General features: G+C 39.5%; 1 protein-coding gene across 2 annotated transcripts in view; it reads left to right on the plus strand.

Moving 5' to 3' along the window:
* The first annotated feature begins 171 nt into the window (after positions 1–171).
* Positions 172–20,194, plus strand: part of TGFBR1 (transforming growth factor beta receptor 1) — a 59,901-nt gene continuing 39,878 nt past the window's right edge. For both annotated transcript variants that reach the window (XM_038552924.1, XM_038552925.1), the window contains exon 1: positions 172–294. In XM_038552924.1, coding sequence (XP_038408852.1) covers positions 207–294 — 88 coding nt within the window. In that variant the 5' untranslated portion in view covers positions 172–206. The remainder of the gene's footprint in view (positions 295–20,194) is intronic.

Raw genomic sequence — 20,194 nt, forward strand, 5'->3', positions numbered from 1 at the left:
TCCGGGCGGGGTCCCGCTCGGCCGCTCGCGGAGCGCCGGGAGGCGGGGCCGGCGGGAGCCCGGCAGCCAATGGACGCGCAGCCCCGGAGCAGTTACAAAGGGCCGGAGCGAGGCCGCCGCGGCGGCGGGAGGTGGGGCGAGGCGAGGCTTGCTGAGGCGAGGCGGCGGCCGGGCCGGACCGGGCCACAGGCGGTGGCGGCGGGACCATGGGGGCGGCGGCCGCTGCTCCGCGCCCCCGGCTGCTCCTCCTCGTGCTGGCGGCGGCGGCGGCGACGCTGGTCCCGGGGGCGACGGGTGAGCGGCGGCGCGGCGGGGCTGGCGGGCGGCTGCGGGGCGCGCGGGCCGGGCCCGGCCTCTGGCTCGCTCCCTCTCTTTCTCAAACATGGCGCGGGGCCGGGGGCGCAGGTGGCGGCGCGGGGCCGGGGCCGGGGCAGGGGCAGGGCCGGGGCCGGGCTGGCCTGGCCTGGCGGCCGCCACGCGAGGCGCGGGCGGGGAGCGCGGGCGGGGCGGGGCGGGGCGGGGGCGTGTGTCCGAGCGCGCGTGGACGTGCCCGGCCGCCGGCGGTCGCCCCTGCTCCGGGCTCCGGGCCGCGGGGGGGCGGCGTCGACGGGGCGGAGCGCTCGGCGGCCGGGGCTGCCTTCCGAGGAGCGAGGGGGCGCGGGCCGAGCGCCCGGGGGTGTGCGTCTGTCTGGCCGGGCCCGGCGGAGGCGGGGCGCCCCGCCCGGAGCGGGAGGGGGCGCGGGGCTCCCGGGGCTCCCGGGCGGGGTAGGGGAGCGGCGGGGGGGGCGGTGTGCGGTGGAGACCCGGGGTCACAGGGCCGCCGCCCCCCCCCCGCCCGCCCCGGGGGCTCCTTTTCCAGCCGGGGCGGCTTCGGAAGGGGAGCCTCCAAGCTTTGTGTGAGAAGGAGGAGGCACGAGGATGTGCGGAACGTTTCTTCCGTGCGTCTGGGGAGCGTTGAAGTGCATCCAGTAACCAGGAGGCTACAGATTGTTTTTCGTAGTAGAAACTTGAACGTTTTGCTCACTCTGCGGGGTTCGGAACGTTTGAATGGGAAGGACTCTCCGGATTGATCGAACGCTTTTATTTCCTCGAAGGAACGTCGCCGGTGATGTTCCTTTTCTCGAGTGACAGTAGTTTCGAATCCGGAGTCCCTCCGTGCGGTTGGTTTTCCAGGGAGAACGTTTGCTCCGTTTTCCAAAAGGGTTAAATCAGGATGGGGTACGTGGTGTCCTGACCAGCCTCCGTGGGAGAGAGAAAAACCGTTAGCATCCAGACTAAAATACTAGAAACTAAAATATAGATCCTCAGTGTTAGAAACTAAATTACAGTGAAAGTACATTTCTGTTTCTAAAATTGAATACCAAATGTTTAAAAAACAAAGAACTCCAAGAATGAGACTGCCACTAGTTACTACTGTCTGTGAAGAGCTTCACCATGGTGTAGATGCGCGAAGTACACCGAAGTGCGTTATCTAATGCTGACCGTGAAACCCTCCTAGTGGCATTTGCCCCATTTTATAGATGAGAAGACTGAGCTTTGAACAGGTTAAGTACTCCATGACTAAGGACTGGAGTTAGGATTTGCACCCAGAGTCCAGTGTTTCCAAAACCTATACACCTTAATGTATATACTCGTCTGGCACAGCCCGTGTTTCTTTTCACGTTCACTAATGAGCAGTTGGTCTTTACTGTTCACTTTTTGATTTTACCCTCACAATATGAAAATGAGGTTGACTTCCCAGTACATTCCTGGAGTCCCTTCATACTAGGCCTGGGTTAGAGGAAACCGTGGATTTTTGACATTGGCCTAGGGCGTGGGGGCAAGGTATATTAGGGGCAGGTGGGAGAATCAGTAGTTCGTGTATCAAGCAAAAGTAGCATTTCTACACCACTGTTAACTAGAATAGCATAGTTCCCTCTTTGTAGCCTAGCACACTAAGTGTTCCTGTATTCAAGGAACAGTGTTGGACTTAATTGCTGCACAGAACATTGCTCAACCCGTGCTGGGGAGGAGCTTACAGACTACAGTGGCATGTATACAATACAGAGTTGATCCAGGTGCTGTTATTCTTAAGCCTACATTACCTCAACTGGACTGCCCACATTTGCTGGTTATGTTGATGTTGATCATTCATATATTCTAAAGAAGGTCAAGTGCAATTTTAAATTTATAATTTGCCTTCCTTTTTAAGACCTTGCAGTTGTTCCTTATTGTCTGGGTATCGGTTTTGTTTCCCTCTGACCAGCTTCTCTAACATAGATTTCTCTGGAGAAATTGGTTCTCTGGCCTTAGTACACAGATTAGTACCGTACCAGATGTCTACATGGATATCTCATGTGAGAATCTGGTTTCCTTTCTGCCATCATGTAAGTTTTTTCTTTGATAACATGCGTAGAGCCCAACTCTTCTTTATATCAATGCCTCTTGAATGTCTCTTCCTTTCTTTGTATACAGCCATCAGTTTAGTGTCCTGTTATCCCTTGAATCTGTTTGCTTTCCAGTTTCTCTCATCTAGACTTTTCTGTAGGTTATGGCCAAACTAATCTTCCACAGCCATTCTCACAAAGGGTTTATAAGAGTTTCCATTTGTATTCAGCAACACTTAAGGCTTATGATTAGGGCCATTTCTGAGTATTCAACCAAAAATCTCACTTCTTATTACTCTAACCCTCCAGTTCCAGCGATTTCTGTTTTTCCACTGACTCCTGACTTTTTAGCCTTCTAACTACATACTTCCTTTTGCCCCTTTTGGGAGTGAGAAGTTCTCAGTTTTGGCTTCATGTACTGGTTTAGTTCCTGAACTCTTTATTTCCCTGAACTGTATGTATAGCGCTTACAGTTTGTATTGTTGTTTGTATTGTTTATTTCTACCATCTCGCACTGTTATTTATCTGTACTTTGGAATGGTACCCAGAGGGCAAAGGTTATGCCTTTTATTCCTTTATACTTTCAGAGCCTAGCGCTGTGTTTTATATTGTTTGCTTAAATACTCGTTGATTAAAGGAATTCCATTTGACTGAGCATTCCTTGAGTATTTATACTGCTTTATATAAGTGCAGTTTATGCAATATTAATTGACAATTCCATGTATGTAATATGGGAAAATTGTATAATATGATGAAAGACACAATTGGTTATTCGATTTGGTTATTAGTCCCAACTTCACTTCTAGTTATGCAGAAAATCTGGATGATACCTACTTTTCCTAATTCATGAGATCTTAAAGATCAAATGAGAAAGTTGTATTCCAGTTTGAGGTTGCTATTTTGTATTGATAATAATAGGTAGGACTAATGTTCAACCAGCAATTTCCACTGGGCTGTGTGTATTTTGATTGATCAAACATCCTTTCTGATTGGCTGGTAGCAATGTGGAGCCAGTTGTTAAATATTTTTAAGATCACCCTTACAGGGAGGCATGAGCGGTCCAAGAGGGAAATGATTAATATAGGCTGAAGTGATTGGGCGAGGCTTTCTGGGACTTTAGGATTTAAACTGACTTTGAAGGTAGCTTGAATTCAAATGGGCAGAGAGTGGGATTTGATGAGTGGTAAGCTGTCCTGAGGCCTAGTCTAGGGCAGGAACCAAAACTTTTATTGATTGGCTGCCAAGTTCCTCTTTAGAGTTAAGTTCCTAATTCTATAGTATGGGTTTTGGATGTATATTAACCACTATTTCTTTACCCCAGTTCTGAAAGCTCTGTAATACATGACAAGAAACAAAATAGAAAGGTAATCTAAGTGGGATGAATAAGGGGAAAATACTATGGGCTGCCTGCCAGGGGTAGACATTCTAATGGTGAAAGTTCTAAGTTACTTCAGTTTACAAGGGAAAAAAATGACATCAGGGGTTAGGTGAATTTCTCAGGGTCAAGCAGAACTAAGACAAGAATTTATCTCATTCCAAATCTTGTGCTTTTAAAAAAATGTGAAGGACTTGGGGGGGGGAGGGTTAATGGAGTGACTTACCTAAGTGAAGTTATCTTGAATTTCACAGAACTTATGAAAAGTGACTTCTGATGTACTGTGGGCGGGGGGGGGGGGGGGGGGGTGGTGGTGGTGGTGGTGGTTGTGGTGGTGGTGGTGGTGGTTAAAACGTCCTCAAGAAAAAGTCAATGTCTTTTTTATATTGCTGATTAAAAGACCTGATATAGAGCTTATTGATTGAGAAGAGGAGGCTTTATTTAGTAGTTTGTAAGACGGTGAAACTGGGGTTTAGTTAAAATGGATGCATTTAAAGGCCTTACAGTTACATGGTCTAGATTTAGAATTTTAGATGATGTACTTTGTTGTTGAAATTAAATAGGGAATTGACATGATCAAAGTAATTGAGTGGGAGATAAATCTGTTCCTCTGGGGAGGACTGCTTATGTGGAGAAGACCTTTGCTGAAAAATTCTTCTAGGCCCGTTGAAACATTTAATCTGAACCCAACACCATTCTGGTAGTACCTTTGTAGTGCATCAGATACGTTCATTTCTAATGACGTGGATTTTGAAAGTGCCATTATTTTATGGATGGCCCTTTTGATGTGAGAACATGTCTCTTCAAATCACAGAGCCCCCTGCTCATGTCAACAAACAGCCTGCCTTTTGCTGTTCTTTCTTGGTTGTGGTTTACATAATACAAGTTCTCTGAACAGATGGGCTGTGGTTTATTATCATGTGATTGGGTCACATCTTTGCTTCCTGCTTCTGGAATTGAGTGAGGGCAGATGCTGGCATGTTTCTCAGGGATTTTTCATGCTTTGTCCCATAGAATTAGCTTGAGAAAACCTTTGGAATTTTCTTAAAAATTATGATCTATCTATCTTGACCCAGCCTAACTCCAATGCTTAGGATAGATTAATGCCTTTCTTAACTGAATTTTCTCAATATCAAATCCAAGCATTATTCGTAAACATTAAGACTTGTTGCTACTTTGGAATAGATCCAGTTTGGGCTCAGATGATGCAGGTGGGTTTCTTATGGTTACCCTTTTTTGATATGCACTAAAGCCTATGGATAAGGCTTTTTGCCTTAAACACTTTCTCAAACACAATGAAGAGTGAGAGTGAAGTAAGTAAGTCTGGATTCAATTTGTATGGGTCCAATTTTATAAGTCAGATCTGGCCTTTTGTAAAGCTAGTCCCTTATTTTGGCATTCCAAGAATACGCATTATAAAAAATGATTTCTAACAACAAAAAAAATAGGACTTGCAGGGGATACCCACAGGTCGCTTTGACATTTCTTGAACATTCAGTGATCCACGTACCATTTTTATCAATCTGAAAAGAATGTATTATAAGAATGTGCCAGGGGTGCTTGGGTGGCTCTGTGGGTTAAGCCTTGACTCTTGGTTTGGGCTCCGGTCATGATGTCCAGGTTGTGAGAACAAGCACGAGCACTGTGTAGGGCTTGACACTAAGTGCAGAGTCTGCTTGGGATTCTCTGTCCCTCCCCCTGCTGCCCTTCCCCTTTCTTGCACTCATACTCTCTCATTTTCTCTCTCTCTCTCTCAAATAAATGAATAAATAAAATCATTATTCTGTCTGCCTTGTCTCATTTAATTCTCATAACCAACCCTGGATGGTAGTTGTAGAATAGTACAAAAATCTTATGTACCATTTAATTTTGAAAATATTTTTTAAAAAGTTTATTTATTTTAGAGACAGAGAGAGCAAGTGAAAGAGCACAAACATGAAGGGCAGAGCCAGAGAAGGAGAAAGAATACCAGGCATACTCCTCATTCAGACCTTATGGGGCTCCATCTCACAACCTGGAGATCATGACCTGAGCTGAAACTGGGAGTCTGTTTCTCAACCGAATGTGGAACCAAGACATCCCATTCCAAAAGATTTTTAATATTTATTTATTTATTTATTTATTTATTTATTTATTTATTTATTTATCTGGAAGTCTGTTTCTCAACCGAATGTGGAACCAAGACATCCCATTCCAAAAGATTTTTAATATTTATTTATTCATTCATTCATTCATTCATTCATTCATTCATGAGAGACACAGACAGCGAGAGAGGCAGAGACACACAGGCAGAGGGAGAAGCAGGCTCCATGCAGGGAGCCCGACGTGGGACTCAATCCCGGGACTCCAGGACCACACCCCTGGCTGAAGGCAGGCACCAAATCTGCTGAGCCACTCAGGGATCCCCCCAAAGATTTTTTTATAGTCCATTGGTTACTAGGTCCAGGTGACCAGTGCTCAAAAGATAGGTTTGATGACCTTGGTTCTAACCTAAGATTCTTTTCAACTCTCTTAGATGCTATCCAAAGATGTTAATATTCTTTCATCTTTTAATCATAAATATATTATTTTAAAAGACTGCTTCAGATAGAATAGAGGTCTGTAGACTAACAATGGTCTAACCACCAAAGTGTGAATGATTGTGCATTACCATTAACTCCATCTGCTTGGGTAAGCAAGGATTAACAGGATTTTTGTTCAAATTGGAATTTTGTTTGTATCTAATGAAAGTTTGTAAAAAAAAAAAAAAAAAAAGAGGAGCTTCTCTGTTTCCATTTTACAGACCATGAAACTTAGGTCATGATGTTAATAAATGGTGGAACCTTTACCTGAGCATTTCAGAGGGTGTAATCTTTCCTGTACATCATGCTGCTTTCATATACAGTAAATACCTTGTTTTGGTCATTTCATGAGGAAGGCTTTTTCTTCTTTTTTTTTTTTTTTTTTTAGCCATGAGAATTTGCTTCAGCTTGTTTTAATTATAGTTTGCCTCTTCACAACTGGAGGTTATTCAGATGCTTGCAGTCTTTGAATTATATTTTAAGGTAATTTGAATTTCTCTGATGAGCCTAATGACAGTTGATTACTCACTATTTGTATTGATTTATATATTTTCATAGCAAGCTCTTTGTTTCTCAAAGTAACCTAAGCACAGACCTGAAAGTAGCTGAAAATTTGAATTAGAGAAAAGAAAAAAGCTATCACTGTCCACCATGAATACTTTGGCTTATTCTACCCCCCCCCCATGCATTTCTTAATATGATAAAACCATTTTTTAATCATTCTGTTTCTTTCAGTAGTTTATCAAATGTGATAAAAGTATTTTTTTTGATAAAAGTATTTTTAAGTTGGCAAAGAGCTTCAGCTTTGTAGAAGAAATAGCTCATTTAATCTTTTTTTTTTTTTTTTTAAGATTTTATTTACTTATTCACAAGAGACACACAGAGGGAAGCAGAGACATAGGCAGAGGGAGAATCAGACTCCCTGCGGGGAGCCTGATGTGGGACTCGATCCCAGGACTCTGGGATCATGCCCTGAGCCAAAGGACATGTTCAACCAGTAAGCCACCTAGGAACCCCCAAGCTCATTTAATCTTAACAAATATTTAGTAATGACCAAAACAATGGGAAGTAGAGAAAGAGGCTGACTTGCTTTCAAGAAATAGGAATGCTTGGAAAATATAAATTCAGATTCAATAATAGCAACCACAGGCACTACTTTATAGAAGTGGTAAGAATTGATGTCCTGCTTTGAGGGATGGATAGAGTTTAGAGTGGATGAGGGGCAGAGTTCCTGAAATAGTGAAATAATAATGAAGTTCATGATGTAAAGGGTGGATTCAAAGAATTATGAGCCTTAAAAATCAGGTGAATGGTTTTAATTTGCAAAATGAATGTCTAACTGCATCACATAGGAAACGGAGCAGGGTTTGCTCCCTAGGAGACTTTGGAATTTGTATGATGGCATTGGGAATGGAGTGGAAGGATGATTCTATGACATTTCAACGAAATCGGAGGAGCTGGTAATAGGACCTTTGCATGGCTGTCCTTTTGCCTCTCTGCTCTTCCCTACATTCCTGCACAGCCTCCTCCCTCACCTCTTCCGCATCTTTGCTCAAATGTTACCTTTTTCTCAATGATGCTTGCTCTGACCACCTTTTTAAAAATTGCCATTATCTCCCTCTACTTTTTCTTTTTTGTAGCATTTATTACCTTCTGAAATCCTGTATTTACTTACCTATATTTACTTATTTACTTTGTTTTCTCCTTCCTACTAGAATATAAGCTCTGTGATAATGAATATTTTTGTTTTGTTCAGCAGTTTAAAGTGCATAGAAAGTGCCTGGTGCATCATAGGCAGTCAGTAAATATTTGTTGAATGCCAGTAGATCTTAGTCATAGAAAGCTGAAGTACAAAAATTAAGGATTGCATGAAATTAAAAAAGAATGACCAGGATTTTTACACCCGGATAATGCCTTTAACTAGTAATGAATTAGGTGAGAGAAAGATTGAGGGGAAATGAAATCTGGTTTGAACATACTGAGTTTGAGGTGAAAGTAGCATAGCCAAGTGGACTTGTTCAGTGGGCAGCAACATGGTTAGAAATGGGAGAGAATCTTAGGCAGAGAAGCAGCTATCCACATTTGCCTTATACCTCATTCTCTCTCTTTTTATTCTGGTGCCCTAAAAAGCCACTGTAAGTGAAGTATTTGACCCTGAACTCCTAGCTTAGGCCTGGAACCTTGCTCAGTTCACTGAGATATTCTCTCCTGGATTGCAGGTCCATGCTTTGTTCCCTCTACCCCCTCCAACCCTAGAAGTATGTATTCAGAATGATTTGTGATCTTCAGATTGTACGGACATTAGCCTTCAGGCTCTCTTTGACCTCTTGGGAATCTGCTCTGGTTCCTGGATAAGGTAGAAGAGAGGCCAGCATACAGCTGTCAACCTCCCTAGCATTCAGAGCTTTGACTGAGATGAGCACTGTTTTGTAACTTTCTTATTATATGGGAAAAATTTATTCACTGATTGGCTTGTGTACTCTGGCTGTTTTCCAGGAAACGATTTGGGAAACTTGAAATAAAAATATATGCAGTAAGACCAGAACTAATGATCCGAAAGATAAGAACCAATAAATAAAAGGGGAAAAGAAAGAACAATTATCCATAACTTCTAGCTGAGGAAAGCTTTTGTAGTTGAACACAATAGTCAGCTCTGAGTTTTCAGGCAGTGAGAACAATAAGGGAACCTGATAGTTTGCATCTCGTTGCCTGTTATTGAGCATTCATGAGAGGCTGCCACCTTCTTTAATAATAAAGAGCCCCAGACACAAAGATGCAGTGCAGGGAGAATCTCTAAGTGGTAAGGGGTTGCTGGCCCTCAGCCCTGACTCTTGTTCTCAGGCTTCCTCTTCAACATGTATTGAGGTGTGTGCTACCATTTTTCTTCTCCATGCTAAAGCTGTGATCCAAGTATGGACACACTAGTCTTACCCTAATGCCAGTGGAACAGCTGATGTAAGGCTGCAGCGTTTAAATCAAGCTTTGCTAAAAGCTGGAGGATAATGAATAGAGAAAGCAACATGAAACTGTTCAAGCTGGCTTACAAAGACATTTTCCTCATGTCCTTATCTTTTGGCCTGTCTCCATTTGGCAGACATTATCTGAGTGCTGCCACCACAAGTGAATAGAGCTAGGCATTTATCTTTCTTCAAACGGGACTAAAACAGCAAGGTCCAGAGAGTGTCTTTGCTTGGGTTTCCTGTTTGAAGGGCTGCCTCCTTTCTGGGTGATGGATGTTGAGAATGATGACTTCCTTTCAGAGACAACACTTATTCAGAGAGTGTGTCCCTACACATGGAGGTTGCATAGTAACCCCAATATTCATATAGAAAATACCCACATATGTTACCATGAAAGATATTCTTTGGTTAGAGACATGCTGATTTCATTGGGAAAAAGAAGTTTCTCCCTGCTCTTGAGCAGAATCTATTATTGAAATCTTTGTTTAAGGGGCATGGGAAATCAAGTGAAGAGTTTGGGTTTATCATCTCTGTGACTTGAGTAGATTCACTTTCCTTTCTTATTCTGCAGTTCCAGTGTTTCCTTCCAATCAACAGAGCTAAACCTTATTTTTGTTCATTTGCTTCAGGATAACCATTCCATCCAGACTTCCTAGGTGTGAACCTCACTGATTACATAATAGGGTGTATTTATAGTTCTGGGACACCTTGTGCAGGCATCCTGTTACATTTCTACAATATAAGATCTTTAAATATGCATTGAAATACAAATAGCTCCCTTGGAAATAAGTAAAAACAAATGGCTTTTTCTACTAGAAGTGAAGATATATATTTGAGAGCAATGAACATGGAGGAGATAGTTAAGTCTGAAGAGGATATAGAGATAGAAAGTCGTGGTGGCTTTTCATTTGTAAAACACAGACAATATATGTATGGTCTTTGTTTGTTTTTTTTTTTCTCTTTGATATATTCATTCCCAAATCGAACCATAATGTGCTCTAATTGAGTCTCTTTGTTTAGCACATGGCTGTTGATTTGAGTACTTTCTCCAATTGAAAAACTGACATTTTAATTTTGTTATTCAATGTGCAACAGATTTAAATAAAAACACCAAGATTGTGTATTGTAGATTTCCTTCAACAATAATTATATGTAATTATTTTACCAAAATAAACAAGTTAAAGTACTTTTAGCTGTTTTAGCTCATTTTACATTTGGAAAAAAAATTACAAACCAGGGGCTGGAGTTTACTCGTGTTTGTCTCAGTGAGCAAAGATAATTTCTGTGTGCTGGTTCCAGCTAGTTCCACCAAAGAGTACAAAATTGATGCTAGTAAAACATACTGAAAATGTGAAGGGGAAGTGCAACTAGAAATAGGTCAGAGTGGCTATGTGCTACTAAAAACAGTCGGTAGTCTTCATGAATGTGGTATCTCAAAAAATTTAAGGGACCTGTGAAGATTAAATGAGATTATACCATACTTCCTGCCACACAGAAAACACAGAAAAAGTAAATGGCAGTTATTAAGAAAATTGCTTTTCATAGAATTTTAGGCTAGAAAGGATTGTAACTAAGGGGATCATGATTATCATTTTGTCTTGCTTTATTTTACAGATGAGGAAACGGGTTTCAGAAGGTTTGTGGTATTTCGGGATAATCAGGATAATTTCAGGATAATAATTCAGCTACTGACTGAACAGGAATCCAGCTTCCTCCTTAGAACTTCACTTCGCATCCCATTTCTGACCCAAGTCTCTTAGGGAGAATGTTTTTTTTTTTAATTGCCTAAATTTGGGGAAGATCTTTTTAAATGCTATCAAATCAGACCCTTAACAGATGGATAAGTAATGATAATAAAATCAATATAGCAAGATAGTAACAATTACAGAATTTAAGTGGTGGGTATATAGGTGTTCACAGTTGTCAGTTTTTCTGAATGTTTGAAGATCTTCATAATAGAAAGTTGGTGGAGGATAATTGAAAAAAATCTATAGTATCTCCTCATCCCAGATGTGTTTTTGTTACTGATCTCTCTAAATATAGACAAACCAGCAGTACTTGTTAAAGCCAAAGGAAATAAAATAACCAGGGTTCAGCACCTTGGGATACACATTCTAGGCCCCCCCCCCCTTTTTTTTTTTTGGCATTCTTCAAGGATCAAGAACCACAGATCTGTCTTGACTTTTTCTTTTCTTTCTTCTCTCTCTCTCTCTCTAATTACAAAGGATAGTTAGGCATTGCAAATTTGAAATTCCCTAATTACCAACAAACAAGCCAATTAACACAATTATCACTGTAGATCACTTTCCTATGAACAAATGCTCTATTTTTTCCCCCATTGTTTCGCTTTTACCTTTCCAAGGTAAATTTTAACTTTTTGTTCCTCTTCCTTATTTATAATGCATTTATAAGTTGGAGTCTCTCTGCTCTCATGTAGTCTTTCTTCCAAGATCACAATTGTTTCTTCCACTTTATTCTTTAAAAACAAACAAGCAAACAGAAAACAAGGCCACATATTCTTTTAGCTAGGGACTTTCCACCCTTTCTCATTGATCATTTGTCAGATCTAGCTTTCCCTTGCCTTATAGGAGGAAAAGAGGAAAGAAGGAGGAATTCCAATAAATTTGAATTTAGGAGTCAGGCAGAAACCTTAGGGGATATTCTTCCAGGAGCAACAGACTCACTATTAGCTGGGCATTGCAAACAGATGGTGTGCCCTAAGGAAATAACTGTTCTAAGCAAGTGGGTGCTTGCATCTAATTCAGCTTGGAGATCCTGGAACTGGAGAAAAAGTATCATGGAGTAAATGGGTGTAATCACCTATGAACCATTCTAAACCATAGCTAAGGCCTAGTAATTATTGACTTCTAAATAGATGTCATTAATTCTGTCCATATGCTGAATAATTCTATATAGCATAATTCTATGTTGTTATCTTCAGTTTTCCGAAGACTAAATAACATCAAGCCCTGGCAGGACCTTGTCTTTTAATAACCAACTCCCTGCTAGAGGTCTTCTTCAGTAACCGAAATGCTAGGTAGCATCAATGCTAACAGCAATTTGAAACCCATATTCACAGTGCTAAACCTCTGAATGTTTGTATCATGATGTCTGAAAATTTTGATTGGTTCTTCTGTAAGGAGCTCAGACAACACTAGATGCTTACATCCTCATGCCCCAAAAGAGATCATGGATTTAATGATTAGAAATAATATAAGGGGCGCCTGGGTGGCTCAGCGGTTGAGTGTCTGCCTCTGGCTCTAGATGTGATCCTGGACTCCCCGGATTGGGTCCTGCATCAGGCTCCCTGTGAGGAACCTGCTTCTCCCTCTGCCTATGTCTCTGCCTCTCTCCCTGTGTCTCTCATGAATAAATAAATAAAATCTTAAAAAGAAAAAAGAAATAATATAAAATATTATAAAAGCAAGAGCATTGTAAAATACTGTAACAGTCCCGCCATTTTGGCTGGGCTTTCCTGTCTTTGCTTGTTTTAATTTAGCTATTTTCCTCTAGGAGACTGCAACCAGAATTGAATTGCTTGCTTTGACATTTTGTTTGACAAGGAAGATGAACATTTCAGACTGGAGAACTCAAGAAATTAACTATAATTGTGGTAACTGTATGTGTGGTTCACGAAGTCTGAAATTTCCAGCAGTGTCTCTACCATCCTGCTTTTAGCTAAATTCATTAAGTTTTTGCTTTGAAAAGGGATGGGAATGACATAAAGCTAAATACCAAGAAACTCAATGAAGTATAAAGTGTGATTGCTTCTGTGGAGCAGGAAATAGGAAGGGCTGGGTGTTGGGGAGCTGCTATCTTTTTTTTGTTAGGCTTGGTAACAGTCTTGTAGAACTATTTGATACCTTAACTCTATACATAAATAAATTTAATAAAAATAAAACCTAAGTTAAAAAAGTTAATGGTAAATATATGGCAGTCATAAGTCCATAAATACTTAATTAAATATGAAGAGTTGAATTTCCCTGTTGAAAAGTCAGATTCTTAGGTTGGATTAATATGCACGCAGAGACACGCAAACTTAGCTTTTTTTTTTTTTTCAAAAGACATCTAAAATGACATAAAAATATTGAAAATAGTAGAATAGGGATGGCTATTCTACTATTATGTCATTCCCATCCCTTTTCAAAGCAAAAACTCAATGAATTTAGCTAAAACCTGGGTGGCTCAGCAGCAGTTAAGCGTCTGCCTTTGGCTCAGGGTGTGATCCCAGAGTCCTGGGATTGAGTCCCACATTGGGCTCCCTGCATGGAGCCTGCTTCTCCCTCTGCCTATGTCTCTGCCTCTCTCTCTCTCTCTCTCTCTCTCTGCATCTCATGAATAAATAAATAAAATAAAAAAAATAGTAGAATAAAAAAAAGCACATCTGACTCCAAAAAGGTGAATACCTGATGAAATTCAAGCTACAAAAACATTAAATGGAAGAAAGGTGTATTTTATATTGATGAAGTACCATCTCTCAAGACGTCATGAATTTTTATGCAACTAATAGTGTCAGAATATATAAGGCCAGAATTGTTAAAAATACAAGAAGAAATTGATAAAATCACTAGGTGAAGACAATATTTGAATAACATAATAAAGATTTAATGTATTCCAATTTTGTAATAATGAACAGTATTTATTTATTTATTTAATTATTTTTAAGATTTTATTTATTCATGAGAGACAGAGAGAGAAGCAGAGACACAGGCAGAGGGAGAAGCAGGCTCCATGCAGGGAGCCTGATGTGGGACTCAGTCCTGGGACTCCAGGATCACACCCTGGGCCAAAGGCAGGCGCCAAACCGCTGAGCCATCCAGGGATCCCCTGAACAGTATTCTTTTAAAATACTACTTGAGTTTTCCAGAAAATTGATGATATGAAGGTCTACAAAGAATACCCAAATTAGAAATTCACAATAACTAATAGAAGAAGTCAAAATAAATATATCTGCTTGGAAATAAAATAAAAATTTTAAAATAAAATAAAAATTTTATTTTAAAATAAAAATTTTAAAATAAAAATAAAAATTCTTGTAAATAATCCCTGGGGTAAAGAAGAAGTTACAGTTGTAATTACAGACCATTTAGAAATGAACAACACAAGATCTCGACATATCCAAACTACTGGGAGTTTTGCTAAAGCAGCACCTAAAGGGAAATTTGAAAACAAAATTTCAAGCTAGAGAAGGAACTAAGTACAAATCAACCTGGAGAAGGAACAACTAAGTATATAAAGAAAATAAGGATTTAGAAAAAACTTTAAAAAATGGATTTGATTTATAAAACACCAAATTGGTTCTTTTTAAGCACATTACTAAAATAGACAACTATTTGATAAATCTAAAAAAGAAAAAGACATGAATAGAAAAATGGTAAAGGAGAATGGTCTTTTCAACAAACTTTAATGTATTTTAATGTAGCCCAAATTCTGTTATTTTCTCCTAAATCTTAGGGCTTTTTGAATCCTCTTTGATTAATCTTTCTGGACCTAATGTCTTGAAATGTTTCCTACATTTTCTTTTTTTTTTTTTTTTTTAATTTTTTTTATTTATTTATGATAGCCACAGAGAGAGAGAGAGAGAGGCGCAGAGACACAGGCAGAGGGAGAAGCAGGCTCCATGCACCGGGAGCCCGATGTGGGATTCGATCCCGGGTCTCCAGGATCGCGCCCTGGGCCAAAGGCAGGCCGCCAAATCGCTGCGCCACCCAGGGATCCCCTACATTTTCATCTAAAAGGCTTTTTGCTGTACCCTTTAATGCTGAGATGTACAACCTATCTGGGGTTGATTTTTCATTATGGGATGCAATAGATATTTTTTTAATTTAAATTTAAATTTTAGTTATAACTTGTTAATATATAGTATAATCTCTTTTTCTCTAAAGTTTTACTTAAATTTCATTTAGTTAACATATAGTGTAATAATAGTTTTCAGGTTTAGGGGGCTATTGGGTCGCTCAGTGGTTGAGCATATGCTTTTGGACTCTGGTCGTGATCCTGGGGTCCTGGGATTGAGTCCCTTATCAGGCTCCCAGCAGGCTGCCTGCTTCTCCAACTCTGCCTGTGTCTCTGCCTCTCTCTGTGTCTCTCATGAATAAATAAATAAAATCTTTAAAAAAATAATTTTTAGGTTTAAAATGTATTTGTTCAACACTTACATACAGCACCTGGTACTCATCACAAAAAGTGCAGTCCGTAATCCCAATCCCCTATCTTGCCCATCTCCCATCTCTGCCACCCCTGTAGTAACCATTAGTTGGTTCTCTATAGTTAAGAGACTGTTTCTTGGTTTACCTCTCTGTCTTTTTCACCCCTTTGCTCATTTGTTCTTTTTCTTAAATTCCACATTGAGTGAAATCATATGGTATTTGTCTTTCTCCAACTGACTTCTTTCATTTAGCATAGTACTCTCTAGCTCCATCCATGTTGTTGCAACTGGCAAGATTCATTCTTTTTTATGGCTGAGTAATATTCCTCTCTGTGTGTGTGTGTATTTTATTATTTTAAAAATATGCATGCCCAGATGATCCAGCACTATTTGTTGGTATAGCTTACTTTTTCCACTGCATTATAGCATCACTGTTATCATAAATCAAGTAGTTGTATATGTAAGAATCTGTTTTTGGAATCTCTGTTCTATTCCCTTGGTCTATTCTTTTGCTAATGCTACTGTCTTAATTATTATATTATGATAGGTTTTGATATCTTAAAATGTAGGTCTTCCAAAAGCATTATTTTCCAAAATTGCTTTGACTGTTCTTGGGATATTTTTCCATATAGATTTTAGAATCAGCTGTGGATTCTCACACACACACACACACACACACACACACACACACACAGCTGTAGGATTTTGATTTGATTTTGTTAAACCTACAGATCACTTTGCAGAATATTGACATCTTATAGTATTGAATCTTCTAGTGAGGAGTCTTGCATGTTCCTTCACTTATAAATAAGTAAATTTTATTTTATTTCCTTCATAACTTCTGTCAAATAAGTAATGCTTTGAAGCTTTCCCTGTAGAGGTTAGGTCTTAACATAGTATTAGATTTATTCCTAGGTATTTGATTTCAGATGCTTTTGTAAATTATATATTTTTGAATTTTTGTTTTTATTGCTGGTTTAAGAAAAGCTGATGACTTTTTTGAATAGTGTCTTTTGTGTTTTATCATGAATAGGTGCTGAATTTTTAAAATTTTTTTTTTTGGTTTTGTTTATATCATGATTATATGATCTATTTACATTTTCCTAAACTGCTTAATCTCTTATTCCTGAATCTATACAATATCTTTGCAAAGCATCTCCCTGGAAAGACTTTGCTTTCTTCTTTAGCCTTCTGTAAGCCTCAAGGGCTTTTGAGAAGACCATCTTTGAGAGAAGTCTCCCTTCTCTCTGTTCTCTTAGCAGTTGGTGTGCCTTACCCTCTATCCATAACATGTTGGCTCTCCACCTTACATTGTGAGCTGTTTGAGAGCAGGAGTCTCATCCTAGGTATCTCTGTCCTCCTAGAGGTGAGTTCTTTGTTCCCCCAATGGTTATATACACTGTTCTTTTCTGGGAAAAGATGTTCAAACCTTATTCTTTGCTTCTAAAATTATGAACTGCATACCAGTGCCACCAGTTGTTTCTTCACTATGGCTCCAGCAGGCCTTTTGCTGTTTGCAGGCCCAGGTGTGACTCTCCTCTTCCTTTAATTCAAAGGCAGCTGGTGGTTGGTTACCACTTCCTTCTCTTACCACAGTTCTGTTTCAACTTCATTCTAGCTCAGAATGATTTGTTACTTTCATTTAGGTTCATCACTGTACCTCAGTACCTGTGCAAGTCACATCGCCTGCAGCCACTCTTGCTCTCCAGAGGGAAAGGCATCTTGTCCTATGTGAGGGAGATCACCATAGATTTTCTTTTTTTTTAATATTTTATTTATTTATTCATGAGAAAGAGACAGAGACATAGGCAGAGGGAGAAGCAGCAGGCTTCACGCAGGGAGCCCCTTGTGGGACTCAATCCCTGGACTCCAGGATCACGCCCTGAGCTGAAGGCAGATGTTTAACCACTGAGCAACCCAGGCGTCCCCACCATAGATTTTCTAATAATCCTTTTTTCCTTGTACTTTTAGAATCTATCTAGATTATGTTGATGTAACTCTTTGGGCACTTCTGTTTCCTCATCTGTAAAATAGAGGTTAGAATCAGGTAATTTCCAGGTTCCTCTTAGCAGGAACATTTTATGAGTTATATATATTTTTTCCAAAGTCAGCTCCATTACCAGCATGGAGCCCAATAGGGGGCTTGAACTCATGACCCCAAGATCAAGACCTGAGCTGAGATCAAGAGTTGGACAGTTAACTGACTAAGCCACCCAAGTGCCCCTAGTTATGATTTTTTTTTAGATTATGTTTATTCATTTCAGAGAGAATGAGAGTGAGAGAGATCACAGAAGGAGAAGGAGAGGGAAAGGGAGAAGCAGACTCTCCACTGAGCAGAGAATCCGGTATAGGGTACAATCCCAGGACCCTGGGATCATGACCTGAGCTGAAGGCAGACACTTAACCAACTGAACCATGCAGACAGTCCTAATTTTTTTATTAGTTAGGGATATATGCACACTGTATGTGTTCCAATACTTTGTTAATTTGGGTTGGAACTAAAAATATACTTTCTTGTAGGTATATCTCATGCTACTACATTGAAATTCTTCAGCCTAACCCTGTTCATAGTCATATTGCTGAAAAACTCTATATGGGTATCAGTGAATGGAGAGAGAGACAGAGATAGCTAACGAGAATGTTTGCTGATTTATGTGCACATTGTTTACATTATATATTGTGTGTCAGTGTTGGCTTCTAGAGTTGTGTAAAAATTTGCTCTGATTCTCTGTCTAGCATGTATGACAGGGACTGGCACATGGTAGGCACTAATACTTGTTGAATGAGTGAATAAATGAATTGTTAGGCATTTTATGTGCCAGGTACTATCTTTCTTATTTCTGTATATATTATCTCAATCCTCACCTTCTGAGATTGCTATTATAAATTTAGAAAACAGGCTCAAAAAACTTAAGCAATTTCCCCAAACTATAAAAGTTTATTTAGATTAGAGAAAAATGAGAAATTAGTTATTGTTTTAGCATTAACCATCAGAAATAAAAGTTTCTTCATTTCTTTTTAGGGGCTAAGATAAGGCACAGTACATACATCTGCTCTGTATACCAACATATCCCCCACAACTCGTTGACCTGGAAAAAAACCAAGATCACTTTATAGCGATGAAATTATAATCACATTGTATATAGTCTTAATAGTATGATCATTTCCCTGTCATTAGAAATGCTTCTGAAATATCAGCCTTTTTTTTTTTTTAATTTTTATTTATTTATGATAGTCACAGAGAGAGAGAGAGGCAGAGACACAGGCAGAGGGAGAAGCAGGCTCCATGCACTGGGAGCCTGACGTGGGATTCGATCCCGGGTCTCCAGGATCGCGCCCTGGGGCAAAGGCAGGCGCTAAACCGCTGCGCCACCCAGGGATCCCTGAAATATCAGCTTTAATGCCTATATAGTATCTCATTTATGATTGTATCATAATTTATGTTGTCATTGCCATATTGTCATTCATATAGATTGTTTTCAACCATAAAATACTGTAACAAACATCTATGTGCTTATATCTCTGCTCTTATCTCCTGTTATTTCTTTAGACTAAAATCTAAGAAGTAGAATTAATGGATTTAAAAAAAGACTTTAAAGGCTCTTACTATATCTTGGCAAATTGTTTTCCAGAAAGAACTTTCAAGTTTTAAAATTGGCATGAAGTGTCTATATTCCATAGAGTAAATATCCTGAGTTGGAGTTTTGAAGATAGTATAGGGGCTAGAGATGGAGCATGGCATGGCATTTTTAATTTTTTTTGTAACTTTGAATAGATCTGATACACTCAGGTTTTTCTAAATTCAAAAAGTACAAATGGTTGTAGAGTAAAAAATCTCCTGCCACCCCAATCTTCTTGGTACCCAGTTCCCTTCTTTGGAAGCTAGTATTACCTATTTCATTTCTAGGCAGATACTTTGTACTATGTGTATGTGTGTATTTTCCTTCTTTCCTTTGCTTTTTAGCAAGATGTTACTATATCAGATATACTGTTCTGCACTATGCAGATTTTTACTTAATACATCTTAGGGGTCAGTCTACATTAACACATAGAAAACATCAATTTCTTTTAATAGTACAGTCTTCCATTTTATAGGTACCATCATGTTATTTTACTGGTGTCTTACTGATAGATGCATAGGCAAGATTAGAAACAATCTAGTATAAACTCTTAGGAAATTAATAACCATGTACATAAGGCACTGTAAAGTATAATCTATAAGTTACATTCCTTCTAGGTCAGAGGGTGTGTTCATTTGTCATTTTGAAAGTGTCAGGTTGTCTTCCCTTTATACAGAAGAGGAGGCTATTCTGGATAATGGGACATTTTACATCAAATGGGCTCAAGGGAGGTACCTAAGTGGGAATTTTGGACTTTTGAAAGGAGAACATTGAGAGATGGGAAAAGGACTTCAAAAATGAAGGTAGTAAGGGATAAAAGAAAATTTGCTTGGCTGGCCATTTTATTGAGGACCTTGGTGGTAGCAACCACCCACATACCAAAGACACTCCTGGGAGTTTATTCAAGAAACATACTGAATCCTTTCCTGTGTGCCAGGATCTAGGAATGCAGAGGTGCATAAAGTACTCGTAAATACTAACCCAGACCCTGACCCAATGAAGTTCACAGTTTAATGGAGGAAATAGATGAACAAACAATTATAAAATGAGATAAACTCTTGTAATCTCTGTACCTTGAAGATATGTCAACTTAAGTTTAATTAGTCAAAAAATGAAAACATGAATGTTTAATATTTGATGTAACTTGTAAAATTATGGAATATT

Source organism: Canis lupus, chromosome 11, assembly GCF_011100685.1.
Source record: "Canis lupus familiaris isolate Mischka breed German Shepherd chromosome 11, alternate assembly UU_Cfam_GSD_1.0, whole genome shotgun sequence".
Taxonomy (NCBI): Eukaryota; Metazoa; Chordata; class Mammalia; order Carnivora; family Canidae; genus Canis; species Canis lupus.